Source organism: Carcharhinus amblyrhynchos, chromosome 6 (assembly GCF_965287045.1).
Source record: "Carcharhinus amblyrhynchos chromosome 6, sCarAmb.v2.hapA, whole genome shotgun sequence".
In the NCBI taxonomy this organism is placed as follows: Eukaryota; Metazoa; Chordata; class Chondrichthyes; order Carcharhiniformes; family Carcharhinidae; genus Carcharhinus; species Carcharhinus amblyrhynchos.
Window position 1 is genome coordinate 116,193,007 of NC_137329.1, and position 23,164 is coordinate 116,216,170.

A 23,164-nucleotide genomic window follows, 5' to 3' on the forward strand; every position below is an offset into this window, starting at 1 on the left:
CAGCTAGGGATGGGCAATAAATGCTGGCCAGCCAGTGACACCCATGCCCCTCAAATGAATTAAAAAAAGCCATTGATGAGCGTCCCCTCTGTGAAATCTGATTTCTCACTCAACTCCTCATCTTGGGTGGCACAGTGGTTAGCGCTGCTACCTCACACTCCAGGGACCTGGGTTCGATTCCCGGCGTGGGTCACTGTCTGTGTGGTGTTTACACATTCTCCCCATGTCTGCATGGGTTTCCTCCACATGCTCTGGTTCTCCCCCACAGTCCGAAAGACGTACTGGTTCGGTGGATTGGCCGTGTTAAATTCTCCCTCAGTGTACCCGAACAGGTGCCGGAGTGTGGCGACTAGGGGATTTTCACATGAACTGCATTGCAGTGTTAATTGTAAGTAAGCCTACTTGTGACACTAATAAATAAAGTTAAACACCTTGCTCTCACGTGTGACTCATCTCCTGAGTCACAGGGCGGGCTTTACGGCCTTGCTCGAGCGAGACCAGAAATTCCCACCCAAAGTCAACGGAAATTTCCGTTGTCATACTCTTGCCTGCTCTGATTCTGGGGTGGGCGAGGTGGTAAAATTGTGGCAGCAACGTCCAACTCCTAGCCCAGCTTCTGGTGCCCAACTCACTCTTTGCCCGACTTCCAATGCCCAATCCCTCTCCTAACCTGGCCTGCGTAAGATACTCTGTCGGAGAGTCAGTGTAGACTCACTGGGCCAGAATACCTTCTCCTGCACTGTAGGGATTCTATGATTAAGTCAACAGACCAGTGAGTTAGCGCCAATGTGAAATGTTAAGCGCCAATCGCAAAATCCGGGCCTGGCTTTGTAAACCAGTTTTCTAATCAGTTTCCTTGCTGAAGCCCCTTTTTATCTGTTCGTTTTGGATGCTTTGCTACAGCGACAATTCATTTATTAAATACACAGGACGTCATTATTGTCTTTCAGGGTTGCTGGTGGACGTAACTCAGGATTACAGGTACATGTACATAGTGTGCGGAAGCATCGTGATATTAGCCAGTATCTATCTGTTCATCGCAAATGCCATCAACTACCGACTCCTGGCGAAGGAGAAGAAGCTGGAAGAAGAGAACATGAAGGTGCCACCGAACGATGCAGAACTGAACGACGTTTGTGATAACGGCACTGATGATATTGAAGTTAATCCTCAGATGCTTTTGGGAATTTCTTCGGAGAAGGAAACTGATATTTAAACGCCGGGCGCTGACCTGGTTTTGTTCCTAGTATGCACTTGGAATAGAATGTCAGGATTCTCATTTCACTCCAGAAGATAGATATGTCAAACCTCAAGACAAATATCCAGGGATAAATCAGTATTTGCAGCGGCAGAACACAGTGTCATACATTACCCCCTTTTACGTCCTAAAGGGGCGACCCTTTCAGTATCGCATCTTCCCCCAGCTTAAAGTTCTTCGGGGATGGGGGGACGTCACAGACTCTCTTTTTTACCCTCTGAATCAAATATACTATAATTTAGCAAGGTGCGGATGAATTCGCGAGGATTAAAATGAAGGCAATACTCCTTCAACTTTTTCTGCCCCCACCTCTGTAACCTGGTATTCTGCAGATATTTCAAATCCACATCGTAATTGGTGCGCTAAACAATTTTAATAGCGTGCCTGCAAGATAAATGAAGCCACTCCCCCCTCCCATTGACCTCAATTTGATGTTATAATGCACAAGTTTTCTTAAAAAAAAGAAATATAATCAGCAGTTGAAGATATCTGCACTAAGAACCACCTAGATCAAAACATTAAAGGCACTACAATAGCAGCTCAATGCTTTAAAGAATCCGTAATAAATACTTCATTCAGAAGAGGGCACTAGACCAAGAATAATTGAAGATAAGCGCCTGTTCTTCCTCACGAGGAGATAACCCTTCCTAATAAAGTCTCTAAAGACTTGAAGCCAATCTTTCATTAAGTTTGACTTTCAAGGAACCTAATGAAGAGTGAAAAGGCCCTTGCCTTTACCATTCTTTTGTTTTGCGATTAAATAGATTAAAGTCTGGTAAATGAACTAAATTAAGCTCTGCCACTCAAAACAAAAAAAAGATTTTAACTAGATATCACAGAGAGCTTGAGGGACAGGGGCCCTTAAGCCTAGATTTTCTAATCAATGTCTTTTTAACACTGGCGGTAACCTCTTTAATTTTAAAATAATGCCAATCAGGAGATCTAAGCTCGGGTATTCATCTGAAAAAATGAAATCAATGTTGAAATACTCTGGAGTCTAACACTCCAGAATGAAATGAGGTTCGGCCAATTTTTAGTGACAGTCAGTCCACAACAGTGCGCTGCCTTACCAACTAACACCATCAGACCTAGTTTGATGATTGCCCCTGTGAAGCAGATGTTGTTCCACTTTAAAAGGGGCTATGCAAATGCCAGTTGTTGGCATTTTAAGTTGGCACTACAAGCTGGCTGATGTCAGATGGACAAATGGCACTGGCACACTTTTCCCCGTGGTGCTGGGTTCATTTTTACTGGGGCAGAGTAGAAAGAAGCTTTGAACTCCCAATTACCAACAACATTTCTGGTCAGGAGGTACTAATTGAAGACTCTGGGGTATCTGAGCTAAAATATTCCATTACCTTCCACCAAAGCCTCTCACTACCTTCTGCGTATATGCCCCACAAGAAAAGCCTTGTTTTCTTAAAGACATTTGTACGATAATTCTATTAAACCAGGCCGGTGCCATGAGTTCTGATTTTAACTAGGGTTTTTAAGTTTGTATTTAAATGGTCCGATTGTGATATTTTTAAGACACAGGACAGAGTTTTATGATGCAATAGTTTTTACTTTTCTAACAGAAATCTATCATAGAACGAAGTCCACGCTCTCTCTCTAAGCAAGTCAACCAATTAAGTGTAAAACCTCAGTGTCGAATAAACTCAACTCCTTATTATCATGAATAATTATCATGAATAATTGCAAAAGAGTAAGTTTATGCAACTCTCGGTTGGTTTTCACACGGGGAGGTGTCTACCTTTCTCAGCCTCTCCTTACAGCAAGGCAATTGGGACTGAAAACTTGCAGATAACTGGGCATTGTCACACCCTACGGACTCATGCTTACTTTCAATGGACAGCTATTAGCAGTCTTTTCTCCTTGTTTCTATGGCTATGAATCATCTTTCATTCCCTTGCCCTGCAGTATAAATATCTCCCACTTTCTACGCCTTTTAGCTTTAACAAAGGGTCACCTGGACTTGAAACGTCAGCTCTTTTCCCTCCTTACAGATGCTGCCGGACCTGCTGAGATTTTCCAGCCTTTTCTCTTTTGCTCATACTTACTTCAGTCCTTATACCTTAAGCACTGACCCATGAGATGGGGTGATTTTCAGGTCCTTTGTAAGGTCAGCATTGCCTCTGAGCAACAGTACAACTTGTGACCAGGAAAAGTACCTTCTAGTATTTGGCACTCCGCCTAAATGCAGGCATTCTGTGCTACCGCAATATCACAACACACTATAGGAGGCAATTTAAAGCTAAATTACTGGGCAGGAAACCCAAGGGATTGGCTGCAATTTCATAGCACTATCACTCCCCATTGAATTCCAAAGTCAACGAACTATAAAACGCACTGTGAAGGGCCATCCAAACTCGAAACGTTGGCTCTATTCTCTCTCCAAAGATGTTGTCAGACCTGCTGGGATTTTCCAGCATTTTTGGTTTTTTGTTTCAGATTCCAGCATTCGCAGTATTTTGGGTTTCCCTTGCTGTAAAACCTGGATCCTATCAGTTTTCCATTGGGTTCCAGCTGCCTCCCCCACCCCCCAAAGGTTTATCATGGATTTATTTTTCCACTCTATTCAAATACTACGCTATTCAATGGGCAACACAGTGGCACAATGGTTAGCACTGCTGCCTCACAGTTCCAGAGACCCGGGTTCGATTCCTAGTTTGGGACACTGTCTGTGTGGAGTCTGCACGTTCTTCCCGTGTCTGCGTGGATTTCCTCCAGGTGCTCCGGTTTCCTCCCACAGTCTGAAAAACATGTGGTTAGGTGCGTTGGCCATGCTAAATTCTTCCTCAGTGTACCCGAACAGGCGCTGGAGTGTGGCGACCAGGGGATTTTCACAGTAACTTCACTGCAGTGTTAATGTAAGCCAACTTGTGATGAATAAGTAAATTAAATAAATACAAGCGCAACTTTAATAATTGGAGATACAGTGAAATTAGAGAAACAATGATAACCTCTTCATCACCTAGTCAATGATACTGCAACCATCACTGATATATTGTGGCTAACTGTGACTCTTCCTGTCCCACTTGGGCAATTGATCATTATCATTTGGTTAAAGAGAAAGAGATCCTTCATGGAGGGAAGTCTAACAATTAGTCAACCTTTTGCCCAAAGAAACATTCCTACATGTGCAACTGCTCATCAGAGTCCAGGATGCCCTCTATTTTTCAGTAACTGAAAGCAATGGGCATGCCTAAATGAGTGGGAGCCAACGCGAGCCTCCGAGGAGAAGGTCCACTTCCTGTTGGCAGGTGAGTGTGACTTATTTTTAGCTTCGCTCTCCCACAAATAGAGAAACCGTTTTAATTCCCCACAATCTCTGGTAAATTTTTCCCTAACGCATAATAAAAACACATTGAAGACTGAGGAATGAAAACTATTGACCAATATCAATGGACCAGTTCCTTAGTGCATGTGCCTTGAAAGAAGCAACTGGTGTTGAGCACTAGTTCTCTGGGTTTTCAATGTCAGAGACTTCTTTGTTGTGTGAAAACAGCCATTTGTGGCATACGAAATTAATCCTTTCTTTCAAGATACTTGTTCTTAGGTCCATCGCTCTTCATACAGGATTTCCCTGTGTGTTAAATCTTGCAATAATGTGCAGTCAACAAAAGGCTGAAACACTTGAGTTTTGTAGGAACGGGGTGCATTAAATTGCATTAGTGTGTCATTACACAGAGACACTCCTGATTGCAGAACTGAAAGACAAGTAGCGGGCATACATTTTAGGATTATATTCACTGGAGTTTAGAAGAGTGAGAGGGGATCTCATAGAAATTGATAAAATTCTAACAGGGTTAGACAGGGTAGATTCAGAAAGAATGTTCCCAATGGTGGGGGAGTCCAGAACTAGGGGTCATAGTTTGAGGATGAGAGGGGAAACCTTTTAGAACTGAGGTGAGGAGAAATGTCTTCACCCAGAGAGTGATAAATGTGTGGAATTCACTATCACAGAATGTAGTTGAGACCAAAACCTGTGATTTTAAGAAGAAATTAGATATAGCTCTTGGGGGCTAAAGGGGTCAAAGGATATGGGGGGAAAGGGGGGATCAGGATAAAAGCAAATTACTGCGGATGCGGGAATCTGAAACCAAAAGAGAAAATGCTGAAGCTTTGACAAAGGGTCGTCTGGACTCAAAACGTCAGCTCTTTTCTCTCCTTACAGATGCTGCCAGACCTGCTGAGATTTTCCAGCATTTTGGGGTGATCAGGATATTGAATCTGATGAACAGCCATGATCAAAATGAATGGTGGAGCAGGCTCAAAGGGGCAAATAGCCTCCCTCTGCTTCTAGTTTCCATGTTTCTATGTCAAAAGATCTCCAAGACAACAGATGTGTTATGTGGCAATCTTTTGAACCCAGAAAACACAGTTCAAGAGTAACAGAGCTGAATGTATGAAAAATGTTGAATACTGGTGGACCAATATGCCCGTTGTAAGCCCATCCCTAGACCTATGAACAAATAGGCTACTCCCTGATGGTATTAAATTCTGTTTCTGCTTGAATAGTTAGATTCATTTGACTTTGGGGCAACACTAACTATGGCTTTACTCCATTTTTGGAATGAATTAAGTGTGGCTGATTCACAGGAGTAATCCCCCCCAACACCTTTATCAATAAATATGAGACAAATATTGAGTTACTTTAAACAGGGATGAATGTGATTGGTTGGCTAGAATGGTTGGGACATCATTCAACAATGGAACTTGAGGAAAGGCAGGTACATTGGCATCAAAGAGTTGAGAAATAGGTCACAAGCCTTCAAGTTTGCATGGAGATAATGGAGAATAGCTATGTTGCTTTGGTAATATGTTCAGTAGCTGTTGGTAGCACAGTGGTTAGGGGTGGCACAGTGGTGCGGTGGTTAGCACTGCTACTTCACAGTGCCAGGGACCCAGGTTCACTTCCCAGCTTGGATCACTGCATGTGTGGAGTTTGCGCATTCTCCCCGTGTCTGCATGGGTTTCTTCCAGGTGTCCAATTTCCTCCCACGTTCTGAAAGATGTGCATTGGTGCATTGACCCGAACAGGTGCCAGAGTGTAGCGACTAGGGGAATTTCACAGTACTTTCATTGCGGTGTTAATGTAAGCCTTACTAGTGATTAATAAATAATTAATTAATAATTAGTTTACAAAAGCTCAACTTAAAATACAAATACTCCTTTAGTATTAACATGAATTATTGGATGGGATCGTATGGCCTTTCTCATCCTGAAACAGTAAAATCCTGTCCGAGATCAACGGACCTTTCCATGCTCCAACTCTCGCCTGCTCAGATTCCCGTGATGGGTGGGACAGTAAAATTCTGGTCATTCTGTCTGATTTTAATAGTTGAAATGTGCAATATGTTCATTTGCTGCTCATTTGCCACAAACGGGCACAAGGGCATAAATAGGGAATGATTTCAGATAGAGGGTGTGAATGTGCAATTTATTGTCAACTGCGTGATGAACAGTATGTTGTGATTATCTAATTCAATATTGGATTTGGAAAGGTCTTCTGTCACTTTACTCACATAGAAAGGCAAAAGCAGATCAGAGAGCCCCACATAAAATCAGAGCTGGTAAAATGAACATTTTCCCCATACAACAGATTTCCGAAAAAGAGAAAAAAAGCCATCTTAAAATCAAATTAAGCTTAACTCCATGATGACATTGTCCACCATAATAGCTAATCAAGGCCTGCTCCCACATTGTGCCTTCCAGTTGCCAGTACGGGCCAACAGTGAGAGAACTCAAGGTCCCATCGCCAGGGACATTAGCATGAAGGTAGGCACCTACAATTCTAACAATAATGATGCCCACCTTGGAAAGAGAGCAAAGAAAAGGGTGGCACTTGGCACAATGGTTAGCACTGCTGTCTCACGTCGCCAGGGACCTGGGTTCAATTCTGGCCTCAGGTCACAGTCTGTTTGCACGTTCTCCCCATGTCTGCGTGGGTTTCCTCTGAGTTCTCTGGTTTCCTCCTACAGTCTAAAGATGTTCAGCTTAGGTGATTGGCCATGCTCAATTGCTCCTTAGTGTCAGGCGGATTAGCAAGGTAAATATGTGGGGTTACAGGGATAGGGCCTGGGTGGGATTGTGGTCAGTGCAGATGCCACATGGCCTCCTTCTGAGATTCTATACTGGAGCAGATCCTTAAAGCAATGAAAACAATGGCTTTCAAATACCTGTTGGTGAGAAGTATATCAGTCAGAATTCTCCGGCCGTTTATGCCAGCGGGATTCTCCGGTCTCACCGGCAGCACATCTTCTCCGGCAAGTTTCCCGCTGGTGTAGGTGACATCAGCGGGAATTCCCACTGACAGCGGGAGGACCAGAGAATCCCGCCGCTAGCAAACAATACGCCATCTCCCACCCACAGCAAACACGTGCTGGGAGGCCAGAGAATCTCACCCATCACTTCCTTAGCAATGAGGTATTCCTCGGGGATTGATTTGTTGTTAGAGAAACAGGATGGCAGCAATGTATACTAACATGGGGGTTTAAGAGGAGGCTCGATGAGACCTCTTGCTTTCACGTTACAGCCTGAAGACAGTTGATCCCCACTCAACTATGCAACATTCAACTCCAATGGGGAGAACAGATAGTGGATCCACTACACTCTATCCCACCACCCCCTCCTCCACTCCACCTCCACCACGGCTGAAAGTTCCAATACAAACCTCCGCAAGATCAAATATTGCTTAGGATGAGGCTCAGAAAAATGATCTGCTGGTGCTCTTGTGTGGAAAGTTCTCCTCTGTTAGTCTTCCTGCAACGAATCCCCAACTGCTACTGGGTCAACTCATTATTCTAAGTCGAGGTGAACTGCTTCCCCTAAGTGAAAGTGGAAGGCATCCTGAATGAGGGGATAGGGATATGTGATTAAAGAGAATAGATTTGGGACTTAGAGCAGGAGAAACCTCTTTTTGCCCAGAGGCTGTGAACATACTATTGGAGTCACTGACTGAAGCAGAGAAAATGTCAGAATAATTTGTTCCATGGTTGAAGGAAAAGTGAATTAAGGGATCTGGAGACAGGGTAGGCACATGAGATTAGGACTACTGTTCATGTGCAGGAGAAACACCACTATGAACTGGGTTGGCTTGTTTCATTATTATGATTTCTGTGTAATTCTGAAGGTAATTCAAAGTGATTTGTCTTCCAATCTTTTAACAGTCATTTCAGGGGGGCATTGATCTCAAAGGAGAGCTTCAGGCTGTCCAAATAACTAAAAGAAAGGTGATTTTTTTTTAACGTCCTCACACCATATCAAGAAATTGAAGGTCTATCACCAACTTCTCAGGGTATTTAGGAATAAGCAATAAATCCAGGCCAGCTGACAACTCCCACTTCTCATGAACAATTCTTCGTTGATTATTCCTGCTCCAACATTGGCACCTCTTTGGAAATGGAATCTTAACCAGGGCTAGGCATGCGAGGTGGATCATAGTACCCGAAACCCCACTGAAAGCTGCCATGCTGCACTGTTGAAGGGTAGGTCCAATTTATTCAATAACCATCCATCCATTTATCAAAATGAGCTGCTTTTTTTTAATGAAGACGCTGACATTTTGGATTCTTTTGTAAAAAATGACAAGCTGCTAAAAAGCAACCTTTGTAAATATCACTGTAGCAGTTTGGAGAAATGATTGTAGTGTATGTAACGCTTCCTTCCAAAGACATTGCAAACATACCTGGCTGTGTGTTCAAACTATACAATTATCTGTACAATTTCAAAATGGAGCGTGTTTTCTTATGAAGCTAGTTTCCATTCTTGCAACCTATTCTGTCAAATTCTTCCTACTAATCTCTTTGAATGTCTTTCGAAGTGTTTATAATTTCTTGTTTAGTGTAAGGAAGGTGGCGCAGTGGTTAGCACAGCTGCCTCACAGTGTCAGGGACTTGGGTTCGACTCCCGGCTTGGGTCACTGTCTGTGCGGAACCTGCATGTTCCCTCCGTGGCTGCGTGGGTTTCCTCCGGGTACCCTGGTTTCCTCCCACAATTCGGAAGATGTGTTGGTTAGGTGCATCGGCCATGCTAAATTCTCCCACAGTGTACCCGAATAGGTGCCGGAGAATGGCGACTGGGGGTTTTCACAGCTACTTCATTGCAGTGTTAATGTCAGCCCACTTGTGTGTTTTTAGAAAGCTAGTTTCCATTCCCGCAACCAAGTATGTCAAGTTCTTCCGACTAATGTCTCTGAATGTGACTCCCCAGGGTAACTCTTTCAAAGTGTTTATAATTCCTTGTTCAGTGTAAGGACATCTGTAAGTTTAGTGTATGAATTTATGATTTCACTGTTGCACTCTTAAGATTAAACACCTTTTGGGAAAGGAAACATCAACAATTGTCACGAGAATAACCTAACATTAATGAGTTCTTTTGGCCATAGCTGACAAGGACAATTTTCCTTTTTACTTGCTCGTAACTCAAGTGCTCAACTCTGTTTGGAGTCAGTCTCAGTCCACAGGTCAGTTGACATAATAATTGGACTTAAATTGATTACCAGGCCAAGCTATAGGAATCCCCGTAAGAAAAGAAGCTGGGAATCCCTTTGGGATAATGGAGTGTAAATTCTTGTTGTTAATCTGCACTGTAAATCCAGTCGGGATAAAACACACAGGAAATGGAGGTGCTAGGCTATTGTTAGGTTGGGGTTTATTTTCAGGGTTGTCAGAGTAACACATAATAAGAAAATCAGATTTGCTGCTTTTGCTACACTTGAAATTGTTGGCATTGGACCCAAAGTAGGGGAAACCAATCAGTTCCCAGTATTATTGTCTCTCGGGTAATGATCAAATGAACAAGGATTGACATTACTCCATTAACTTTGAGGAGGTAGCACCATCGTAGTATCGTCAGTGGACGTGTAATCCAGAGGCTCAGGGCATTGCTCTGGGGACCCGGGTTCAAATCCTGCCACAGGAAATGGTGAAATTTGAATTTGATTAAAAGGAAACCTGGTAGTAAAACTCTACTGATGATCATGAAACCATTGTTGATTGTCATAAAAAAAACCCATCTGGTTCGCTAATGTCCTTTAGGGAAGGAAATCTGCCATTGTTACCTTGTCTGGCCTACATGTGACTCTGGAGACATAGCAATGTGGTTGACTCTCAACTGCCCTCTGAAGTGACCTAGCATTCCACCCAGTTCAAGGGGCAGTTAGGGATGGGCAACACAAAAGAATAAAGTAAATCTTAATCTGTATATTTCTTTCATTCTGTGTATTAAAAACCAGTATAAACATTTATCAAAGATGGAGTTGGGTGTAAGGTACAGAAGATTTGTGCACTTTTCAAGGAAGGAAAGGTATACCCAGTATCAGTAGGGTGATTGTTATTTATTAAAAAGTATTGATATTAATGTTCAGTTTAAGTTTTCTAAACAAATTTCAATCATTCTTGTAACAAATTGAGTCCTGATATTGTAATTGCTGTTTTGCATGGGCACATTTCTCAATCCATTAGGTAAGAACGCAAATATCTTTTACCTTTTTTTGTTGTGGTAACAATAAATATAAGAATACAAAGCTTTCATTTCTTTAAAGTTTATTTATCAGTGTCACGAGTAGGCTTACATTAACACCGCAATGAAGTTACTGTGAAAATCCCCTAGTCGCCACACTCTGACAACTGTTCGGGTACACTGAGGGAGAATTTAGCATGGCCAATGCACTTAACCAGCATGTCTTTTGAACTGTGCGAGGAAACTGGAGCACCCGGAGGAAACCCACACAGACACAGGGAGAAACTGCAGACTCTGCACAGGTAGTGACCCAAGCCAGGAATCGAACCCAGGTCCCTGGCGCTGTGAGGCAGCAGCGCTGAACACTTGGCTGTACTGGGAAGGTATGTGTCGCAAAATGTGTCAATAGATCCAGAGACTTTTCCTGTTGCTAGTATTTTTATAAACATAGCTATTTGTAATTTATAAAGATATAGTTAATATTAAAAATTCTTCCATTTCTTTTTATTCTAAATGCAATAATTTGGTGGTGCAGCACTGTGAAAGGGTTGTGACAAAGCGTTTTGATGCTAAATGTGGCAAAACAGGTCTGAATTGACATCCATGTATCTCTGGTTAGAACTGCACTCAATTAATAGTCGGTCTTTACATAACAAAAGCCATTTCTGTGGGACCAATCTTGCATGTTTTTATATAGTGTAGAGTCTTCAAAAAAAAAGGAAGGATCTGATCAACTGAGATCTTTTTGAGCCAAATGAACACAACTGATGGTCATTTTCATGTGTGTTGCCCCATTGCCCGCTATGTGTTCAGAAGCTTGGTAGAAACCCAAGCTGGGATCTGGGCCACCCTCCTGCAAAACTGGGTGGAAGAAATTCGGAGAACCCCCATGGAAGTTCTATCCCGAGGTGGATTGCTTGTAGGAGCAGGAGAAAGAAACTGCAAAACCTGTCCGTGACCTCAGAGCAAGCCAGATCAGAGAGCAGATTGGCACCAATCATGTAGTCTGAAACCCAGCTTCCCATCTGATGCCAATCTATATGCTGGGACTAGGAATATTGTGACATGTCTTTAAGAAGGCTAGTTGTGGACCCTTATTTGTTTTATTTATTAATCTAGAATAGGTAAACTAGTTCTGAAAGGAACCTTTAGTAATTGGACACTCATGTGTGTTACAAAGATCCAAATTCAATTCTGTTCCTACATCTAGCGGTGCACCAAGGCAGACTATTGCCTGTATCCATGGATAGTTATTCCCTAGTCTGCCACCAGGGACTTATATCTTGAGGGACGCCACTCCGTATCAAGCATGGCAGACCAGGAGTCTCTCCCACTCTTACTGCCAGCCATTGGTGTGTTTGGAAGAATTTGCAGGTTGACACTCAACCCTGTCAGACCGCATTACGAACGCATCTTCCTTGCTCATCACAGTGGAACAGTGGTTAGCACTGTTGCCTCACAGTGCCAGGGACCCTGGTTCAATTCTGGCCTCGAGTCACTGTCAGTGTGGAGTTTTATACATTCTCCCCATGGCTGCGTGGGTCTCCTTTGGGTTCTCCCTCAGTTCAAAGATGTGCAGGTTAGGTGGATTGACCGTGCTAATTTGACCATTAATGTCAGAGGGATTAGTAGGGTAAATGCATGGGGTCACAGGAATAGGATCTAGGTGGGATTGCTGTCAGTGCAGGCTCGATGGGCCGAATGGTGTCTTTCTGCACTGTTGGGATTCTATGGATTCTGTGAAGTCCTGGGGTGGGACTCGAACCCGGAGCTTCTGGCTCAGAGGCAGGGATGCTAACCCACTGCACCATGAGACTATTACCTAAGCTGCAATGACAATATCTAAAGAAAATCCTGGTAACTTTTTTGATATTGGAGGGATAATTTCCTGACTTCCAGTCACCAGCAGCAGGGATTGGAAACTGATGTAAATTTTCAGACAGAGAATGGTGTGCATCGCATTTTCAAAATGGATTCCCATTGGGCATTTATTGAGAGAGCAAGAACGAGGGGCCACGAGCACAAAATTAAATGGAAATGGTTTAGCATTAAGGACAGTGGAAATCACTTCACCAAAGTGAGGTGTAAGGCTGTGGAATTCACGTCCAACGTTAGCAGTCAAGACAGAAACTATGGCAACCATTCCAGATCAGATTGGCTTTAGGAAATGAGGTTGATAGAGTATGATAAGAGGATGCATAAATGGTAGCCACGTAGTAGATGTCTTGTTTCCATGTTGTAACCTTGTAGTTCTACGGTTCCCCCTCTAGGAATATGACCATGTTAAATTAGCCCCAAGATGTACATATAAATAGGTTAAGAAGATTTCTAGGCATTCAGGATAGTTCTAGATATTAAAAATATCAAGAGATATTTGCAGGAAAATGGTGATAGATCAGCCATGATCTGGTTGAACACCAGTGCAGGCTCAAGGGGCTGAATGGCCTATACCTGCTCCTATTTCCTAGTCTCCAATGTAAAAAGAGGTAATGGTAGATGTGCAGTAAAATTATTGTTCAAACATATCTTTTGTGCACTTAGTTTCAGTAGATAGTGAACATATCTCAATGAAATCATTCATAGATGATGCTGAAATAAAGCACATTACCTTTACATGTATTTATATATGTATGCTGTATAATAAAAAGGTGTGATAATAAAAATGTTCCTTGCCACGTCTTGCAGTCTGTAAATGGAATATTAGAGAGCTTTCTTGCCTCTAGAACTGGCACTTGACATGGACAACCTCGATTCAGGGCCCATTTTCACAGTAACTTCACTGCAGCGTTAATGTAAGTCTACTTGTGACAATCACAAAAAAACAAAGCTAATCATCTGTGGGCCATCTTTGTGGGAAGGCAAAGCCCAGTGAGTGCTCTGCATGGCATGGTGGCACAATGGTTGGCAATGCTGCCTCACAGTGCCAGGAACCCAGGTTCAATTCCAACCTCGGGTCACTGTCTATGTGGAGTTTGCATGTGCCCCCCGTGTCCGCGTGAGTTTCCTCTAAGTTCTCAGGTTTCCTCCCACAGTCCAAAGATGTACGGGTTAGGTTAATTGGCCATGCTAAATTGCTCCTTCGTGTCAGGGGGATTAGCAGGGTAAATAAGGGTTATGGGAATAGAGCCTGGGTGGAATTGTGGTCCATGCAGACTCAATGGGCTGAATGGCCTCCTTCTGTACTGTAGGGATTCTATGATTCTATCAACGTGTTCATGTTGCGAGTCTGGGAGCGGCAATTCAGGAGAAACCTATGGCCCTGGTTTGCGTAGCGGTAAATGGGCAGAAATGGCTGGCAAGGAAGGAAATTTTAAAAAGCCATAATATGCATTTTATTTGTGAAACTATTCTGTATTTTTTTTTTGTTGTTTGTTGTATTATTAATGCAGCGCCTCTGGCTCAAAGCAATCGGTCTGTGCTCGGTTCCCAGATAAAATAGATATATTACAAGGCCGGGCAGACCATTTTGTGCTTGTTGATTTGACTTTAAAATGACTTTTGTCTGCAAATGTACAAAACCCAGTCACGAAGCCATATCTGGCTCAATCGCTCTGTTTCCTAGTTTGATTCCCCACTTGGTGTTATACCGTTTTGTAAAAAAAAATTGTGTTGCCTCTCAACTGTTTTGCATTTAGCAATATTCTTATGTACAAATTATACACCAGAACTTGAGAAAAACTCATAATGTATTTTAATAAGTAGGCAACTATACACTCACAAAATGTACTGATCTGTATTGCTTTATGATTTTCAATGTTTTATGTATCATTTATATTACTGTAAGCTTTTATCATTATATTTAGTTTTTGTGCATTGTGTGAAACATAATTTGGTTTTCTATATTAAAACAATATCATCCATTGTCTTTCAGTTATGAATCATTTTAGCTCAGGGGTGTCTAGAACAACATGTAAGAATATTCTTGTTATTTGCAAAATCCAATATTTTAATAAATATTTTGATTTTCTGATTATCTTGTGCTGTGAATTTGTTTCCAATCATAAGTGGGAGGCCTGGTATTCACATAGTTCCTTCCCTAACCAAAGGACGTATAAAAGTGCTTCACAGTGTCTCAACAAGGACAGCACGGTGGCACAGTGATTAGCACTGCTGCCTCACGGCGCCAGGGACCTGGTTTTGATTTCCGGCTTGGCTCATTGACTATACGGAGTCTGCATGTCCTCCCCGTGTCTATATGGGTTTCCTCCGAGTGCTCTGGTTTCTTTCCAAACTCCTTCGATCATAGAATCCCTGCAGTGCACCAGGAGGTCATTTGGCCCATCAGGTCTGCACCAACACCAATCCCACCCATTCTCTATCCTTGTAGCCCCATGTAATTCCCCTGACACTAAAGGGCAATCCAGACCTGATCCCCCTGAACCCAAAGTATTTACCCCCCCTCATGCCCTCATATGCACATTTTAGGACACTAAGGGGCAATTTAGCATGGTCAATCCGCTTAACCTGCATGTCTTTGGACTGTAGGAGGGAATCCATGTAGACACGGGAGAATGTGCAAACTCCACACAGTCAGGTTAGGACAAATCTGCAGGTTAGGTTTATTGGCCATGCTATCGGGTCACTGTCTGTGTGGAGTTTGCACATTCTCCTCATGTCTGTGTGGGTTTCCGCCAGGTATTCCAGTTTCCTCCCTCAGTCCAAAGATGTGCAGGTTAGGTTGATTGGCCATGCTAAGAAATTGCCCCTTAGTGTCCAGGGATGTGTAGGTTAGAGGGACTGGTGCGTATAACATGTAGGGATATGGAGGTAGGGCCTGGGTGAGATTGTGTTCAGTGCAGACTCAATGGGCCAAAGGGCCTCTTTCTGCACTGTAGGGTTCTATGATTCTAAATTACCCCTTAGTGTCCCAAGGTGTGTAGGTTAGGGGAATTAGCAGGGACATCACATAGATTTATGGGGATAGGGCCTGGATGGGATGCTCTGGTGGAGAGTCAGTACACACTCAATGGGACAAATGGCCTCCTTCGGCACTGCAGGGGTTCAATGACTGCTCCTGAAGTGCAGCCACTTACTGCTGGCTTGGCCAAGAATGCCAAGGCTTTTGTGGTGGAAGAATTGATCCTCCTATTTCACTATATCTTTCCTTAGATAACAGGACCAAAACTGTTCACAGTATCCTAGGCCAAAGACAAACTATTAAATTATGTTGTCAAGGAACATCATAGAAACTTGAAATAAAGACAGGAAACATCAAATAAACAAATATTAAATAAGCAAATGGGTGACCCAGTGGCACAGAGGTTAGCACTGCTGCTTTACAGCGTCAGGCACGGTTATGGGATAGAGTCTGGATGGGATTGTGTTTGTGCAACTTCAATGGGCCAAATGGCCTCCTTCAGCACCATAGGGATTCCATAGGCGGGATGTTCCGGCTGCATTCGCCCCAAAATCGGAAAATCCTGCCTGAGATTGATGGATCTTTCCATGGTTCACCTTTCACCTGCTACGGTTCCCTTGGCAGGTGGAACGGAAAAATCCAGCCCTATGATTCTATTCTAAATAAGTTCAAAAAAGCTAAAATCTGTGTTCAAACAGACTGCACTGAGGCATTTTAAAATAATCTAGAAAAATCTAACCCCCGAGGCATATTGCGCTGTTTAATAACTCATTGGTAAAAGGTGAAGTGGCTGTTTTCTTGCAAATAACTATGTCTTTTGAAGAATGGAGACAGAACACATCCAGAAGCTGGTGACAAGACAAATACAGAGAGTAGGAGTGAATGATTGTTAATCAGAATGCCAGGCGCTAGATAGTGCGGGTCCCACATTGTTTATTGACTTGATATTAACACCTGGTTCACTGATGTCCTTTTGAGAAGAAATCTGCTGTCCCTACCCGATCTGGCCTATGTGTGACTCCAGAGCCACAGCAATGTGGTTGACTCTCAACTGCCCTCTGTATTGGCCGAGCAAACCATTCAGTTTCAAGGGCAACCAGGAATGGGTAATAAATGCTGGCCAGCTAGCGACACCCAGGTCCCATGAATGAATAAATTAAAAAAAGTTAGAAATTTTGAATGAAAAGCGCGATTTCTAAATTTGCATGTGGCATCATATTGGGGGAGATAGTTCAAACTGGAGAGGGCTACAGCACTCACAGAAAGACGGTAATAAACTTGCAGAGCGGCTGTGCAAGTGGCAAATGAATTTCAACAAGGATAAGTGTGGGGTGTTACACTTTGATAAGAAAAATAAGGTCACACATTATTTGGAGAATAAGAATCTAATTGGAGTGGAAGAGCAAAAGGATCTGGGAGTAAAAATACAAAAATCACTAAAAGAATCAATGCAGGTTAATAAGGCCATTTGTTAAAAAAAGCAAGCAAAGCACGAAGGTTTATTTCTCAAGTGATAGAATTGGAAAGTCAAGAAGTTATGTTTATTTATTAGCATCACAACTAGGCTTACATTAACACTGCAATGAAGTTGCTGTGAATATCTCCTAGTCGCCACACTTTGGTACCTGTGCGGGTACACTGAGAGAGAATTTAGCACAGCCAATGCGCCTAACCTGCACATCCTTCAGACTGTGGAAGGAAATCTGAGCACCCGGAGGAAACCCACACAGACACAGGGAGAATGTGCAGAATCCACACAGGCAGTGACCCAAGCCGGGAATTGAACCTGGCCCCTGGCACTGTGAGGTAGCAGTGCTACCCACTGTGCCACACAGGGCTCATGCCAGTGATCAATGTTTGGTGGCGAGGGGTGGAGGTTTGGGGGCTGGATGCCAGTGATCTATGTTCAGGTAAGGGGACGGTTCATGTTGCCAATCTCTGCCACCTTCTTCCATCGGGAAAAAGGTACAAAAGTCAGAGGACACATACCAACCGACTCAATTTTGAATGGACCCACCTCGTATTAAATTGATTTTTCTCTACACCCTAGCTAATACTGTAACACTATATTCTGCACCCTCTCCTTTCCTTCTCCCCTATGCACTCTCTGAATGGTATGCTTTGTCTGTATAGCACACAAGAAACATTACTTTTCAGTGTATCCCAATACACGTGACAACAATAAATCAAATCAAGTCAAAATTGGTGGAGGGGGGGTGGTGTTCGTGCTGATGGTTTATGTTTGGGGAGGCAGTGTCATGCCACTATTCTATGATCTATGTTTGGGGTCGATGGGGGAAATCACATCATTAATAATGGGAGGAGTCCCAATGTCCATTGGAATGGGGAAGTGGGATCTTTAAGTTGCGAAGTTTGGAGCGTCCTTTAAAGATTGAGAAGAAACACGCCAGTTTTCTGACTGAATCCGATACTTTGCCAAATTTCGAGAAAGTTCCACTCTGTGAGTATCACTTGATATATATCAAGAGCCTTCAGAATCAGGACTTCCCACAGTGCAATACATTTCCATGAGTTCCCTCTCAAATGTAATCATCGCTGTAATTTAGCGAGTATTGGCCACCCATTTGGACACAGCAAGATCGACAAACAGTAGGGTGAGCAGGATAAGGCAATCGGTTCCAGTGATGTGGGCTGAGGGGTAAAGGTTGGTGAGGATTACAGGGGGAAACGCTTTGTTTTAACAATGAGGCCTAAGCTATTGATAAGCTTCAGTGAAATTGCCATGTGCCTAAAATCTGTTCAGGCTGGATTGGAGAAAGTAGCTTTCAGCCAAGTACAAAAACGTTAAAAAAAAACAAAGGTGATAAATAACCAAAGGGAACTAACAAGGCAAAATACTAGCACAAAGCAGTTTTTGAATAGCAAACCTCAACAGATTAAAAATGTACTGGGCCACCTTACAAGGTGTAGGTGATAAATAAAAATGAAAAATAGCAGGCAAAGTTTCAAACAAATAAAATAATTGAACAGCATAAGTTATATTAAATAATTGTAGAAATTAATCACTTAACTGTTTGTAGACAAGGTGAATTCCAGGGTCAAACAGGAACAGCAATGAACAGCTGGTGAGTGAACATATGTGCACTGGTAGGCAGTGGTTAGTGCTGCTGCCTCATAGCGCCAGGGACCTGGGTTCAATTCCCACTTGGGTTTGCATGGATTTCCTTCCACGGTCCAAAAGACACGCTGGTCAGATGCATTGGCCCATGCTAAATTCTCCCTTGGTGCACCCAACCAAGTGCTAGAGTGTGGCGCCTTGGGGATTTTCAAAGCAACTTCACTGCAGTGTTAATGTGAGCCTACTCGTGACTAATAAAGAAATAAATTGGTTCAGAGGAGCTGGTTCGGTTTAACTAAAAGAAATGTCAGACAAAAAGGCATCTCATTTTCAGGAATTTGGACAGGTATCCGCTGAGCAGTGCCCTCCAGAACTCATTCGAAACAATTCCCGTGTATTTCCCTTGCACAATCATAAATCAAAATGTCCTGAGAGTTGTATTTCTATTTTGCTGAATATTAAAAAGCATTATTGCACCTGGGTTTTAGATTTAGCCTCCTTGTTTTCAAATCCCTCCATTCCAGTCCGAAAGTCCTTTGAGATCCACCTCCCCCCCTCCCCCACCCGCTGCCTCAACCGCCAATTCCAGCCTCTCGTACACCCACCATTTTCATTACTCCAGCACTGACAACACTGCCTCCAACTGCCTCAGCCCCAAATTTTGGAAATCCCTCCCCAGATCATTCGGTCTTCTATCTCCTTTGGGATGTATCTTAATATTAACTGCTTTGCTTTGGGTCTGGAAAAAGTAGGAGCAGAGGTAGGCCATTTGGCCCATTGAGTATGTACCGTCAATCAATAAGTTCAAGATTAATCTGATGTGAAAATCCTCAGCTCCACTTAGCCCATAACCCTCCACTCCCTTACTGATTAAAATCCTGTCTATCTCAGCCTTGAACATACTTAACGACCCAGCCTCTACTGCTCTCTGCGTAAAGAATTCCACAAATTCACTCCCTTCTGAGAGAATGAATTTCTCCTTGTCTCTGTCTTAACTGTGGCGGCAAATTGGCACAGTGGTTAGCACTGCTGCCTCACAACGCCGGAGACCCAGATTCAATTCCAGCCTTGGATCACTGTTTGTGTGGAGTTTGCACATTACCCCCCGTGTCTGCATGGGTTTCCTCCAAATGCTCCTGTTTCCTCCCACACTCCAAAGATGTGCAGGTTAGGTGGATTGGCTATGCTAAATTGCCCTTAGCGTCCCAGGATGTGTAGATTCGGGGGAAATGCATGGGGCTATGGGGACGGAATGGGTCTGGGTATGATAATCTGTCAGAGAGTCGGTACAAAGCCAATGGACCGAACGGCCTCCTTCTCCACTGTGGGAATTCTATGACCCCTTACTCTTGAGATATGCCCTCTAGTTCTTGACTCTCCAAAAGGGGAAACAATCTCTCCGCATCTACCTCCTGTCAAGCCCCCTGATAATCCAATATGTCTCAATAAGCTTGCCCCTCATTCTTCTAATCTCCAATGAGTACAGGCCCAACCTAATTAACTTCTCCTCATACCAAAATCCCTCCATACCCAGAATCAGCCCTCAGGAACCTCCTCTGGTCACCTGGTCTTTCTGGTGTCAAATCTTACTTGATAATGTTTGTGTGCAGCACTTTAGGATGTTTTATAGCATTAAGGATACTGGAATGCTCGAATACTCCAATGAAAACTCTTTGAGCTGAAATATTGGGATGAGTTATTGGCAGTGGGAGGAGCATTTAATTGAATGACAGGTATGGCAGGCGGAAATTAACCATCTCCCCACCTCCAAACCATGGAGGAAAGGCCCATGGAGGGCATAGGTGCCCTGTAGCCAATTGAAGCCCTTAAATGGGGTAATTAATGACACACATCACATTAAAAAAAATCTACAAATAGGGGAGGCAATGGCCTCATAGCATTATCACCAGACTATTAATCCAGAAACTCAGATGATGTTCTGAGAACCCGGGTTCGAATCCCACCTCGGCAAGTGGTGGAATTTGAACTCAATAAAAAGTTCTGGAATTAAAGAATCTACTGATGACCATGAAACCATTGTCAATTGTCGGAAAAACTCACGTGGTTTACCAATATCCATTAGGGAAGGAAATCTGCCGTTCTTACCTGGTCTGGCCTACATGTGACTCCAGAGCCACTGCTCTGGGGCAACTAGAGATGGGCAATAAATGTTGGCCAGTCAGCAATGCCCATGTCCCACAAATGAACAAAAATTTGCCAGATTTGCTACTTGACTCAATTCAAGAGCCCAGTCAGAACTCTAACCTAAAGCCAAGCTAATAGAGTAAAGTTTATTTATTAAGCTTATATAAAACTGCAATGAAGTTCCTGTGAAAATCCCCTAGTTGCCAAACTCCAGTACCTGTTTAGGTACACTGAGGGAGAATTTAGCATGACCAATGTGGCTAATATGTCTTTCGGACTGTGGGAACAAAGCTGACCGCCACACAGACACAGGGAGAACATGCAAACTCTACACAGTGCTCCAAGCTGGGAATTGAACCCAGGTCCCTGGCGCTGTGAGGCAGTGCTAACACTATATGGCTGGAAATCTCTGGCCATTCACGCCAGTGGGATCTTTCCAATCCCATTGACAGTGAGCGGTGTGCCGCTGCCGAGAAACACATAGCTGGGAGATCAGAGAATCCTGCCCTCTAACTGCAGCCAAAAGAGAAATCAATGGAAAATCTCAGCAGGTCTGGCAGCATCTGTAAGGAGAGAAAAGAGCTGATGTTTTGAGTCCAGACGACCCTGAAGGCGGCACAGTAGCATAGTGGTTAGCACTGCTGCTTTACAGCTCCAGGGACCTGGGTTTGATTCCCGGCTTGGGTCACTGTCTGTGTGGAGTTTGCACATTCTCCTCGTGTCTGCATGGATTTCCTCCTGGTCCTCCGGTTTCCTCCCACAGTCCAAAGATTTGTGGATTAGTTTGATTGGCTATGCTTAAATTGCCCCTTAGTATCCTGAAATGTGTAGGTTAGAGGGATTAGTGGGTAAAACATGTAGGGATATGGGTGTGGGGTTGTGCTTGGTGAAGACTCGATGGGCTGAATGGCCTCTCTCTGTACTGTAGGGTTTCTATGATCTAATAACTCAATAACCTATAACTACAGGTTTGTTCTTTTTAGCAAAATAACACTTTTTAAAAAAAACGCATCTGTGAACTCAGGAAGGGAATGAACCCAAGTTCCGGAACTGGTAATTAACTTAATCAAGACATCAGCACTACAGACAGGAGGAAGTGAATTCTATTGTCCCATGATTAGCTGTAAATAAGCTGACACAGGATCAATCAGCCCCCTGCTCGATGCTATCAATGCGGCACGTTTGCAAGTAATTAAAGAGTTACAGTTTCACACGCTCATTTATTATTTTCACTCGACTGCAGATGGCCAGCACCAACCATATCATTCATTCAGTCTCATTTTGAGGGGGATACACCTGCTTTTAAACTGAGAACTTTGTTTAGAGCACAGTAAGTCCAACGCCGGCATCTCCACATCATTTGTTTAGAGCAATGATGCAAACGTATAGTCCCACTGCTGTCAGAGTGCTAATTACTGAAAGAGAGTCTTATTGGAGTTGAACATTGACTCTGTTTCTCTTTTTAGAGATACAAGCAGGCCTGCTGGATGGGTAGGCAGGGGATGGGGGGATGTGGGGAGAGGTGAGCATTAAGTTCCTTTGATGGGGTGGGTGAGGCTTTGGACAGTCCACCCACCCCTCTTGACCCAATTGAGGCCATTAAGTGGCCAATTACTGAACCCATCGGGTCTTTTTCACCCTGCCTCAGTTTTGAAATTGGGGTTCCTGGAGTATGTGGCATTTTAAAAATAGATATGGTTCAGGTCTTGGATGATGTTAGGATATGGGTGGGTGGGGGGCAGGAATGATGGGGGTGTTAGAAACTACCTTGATCACAGCCCCCTCTAAACATTGGGTGCTCCCCTCCCCCACCACAAAAGTTCATCCTCATTCCCCACTCCCCCACATTGCCCACTCCATGACCAACAATTCCATGACCTCTCCACCAATATCTCAGTACCCACTGTCCACCCCTCCAGGCCTTCCCTATCCACCCCTTCCTGAGGCCTCCAGAAACTTACTACAAGCCAAATGGACCCCCATGCTGACTACAGTTAAGAAAGCCCACCAATGTCTCTACTTTCTCAGGAGCTAAGAAAATTTGGCAGTTCCGCTATGAATCCCAACAATTTTTTGATGCATCATAGAAAGCATCCTTTCCAGACGTATCACAGCAGGGTATGGCTCCTGTTCTGACCAAGACCGCAAGAAACTACAGAGGGTTGTGAACGTAGCCCAGTCCGTCACGCAAACCAGCCTCCCATCCACTGACTCTGTCCACACTTCCCACTGCCTTGGAAAAGCAGCCAGCATAATGCACCCTAGACAAGCTCACTTCCACCTTCTTCCATTGGGAAAACAATACAAAAGTCTGAGGTCACGGACCAACCAACTCAAGAACAGCTTCTTCCCTGCTGCC

The 23,164-nt window shown here is 43.5% G+C and overlaps 1 protein-coding gene across 7 annotated transcripts in view; it reads left to right on the top strand.

Annotated features, from left to right (window-relative positions):
• The window catches only part of LOC145344245 (monocarboxylate transporter 2-like), a 208,563-nt gene extending 193,870 nt beyond the window's left edge, over window positions 1–14,693 (top strand). For all 7 annotated transcript variants that reach the window (XM_080191268.1, XM_080191273.1, XM_080191267.1 and 4 more), the window contains one exon: window positions 951–14,693. In XM_080191268.1, the coding sequence (XP_080047394.1) occupies window positions 951–1,216 (266 nt within the window). In that variant the 3' untranslated portion in view covers window positions 1,217–14,693. The remainder of the gene's footprint in view (window positions 1–950) is intronic.
• Window positions 14,694–23,164: the final 8,471 nt, after the last annotated feature.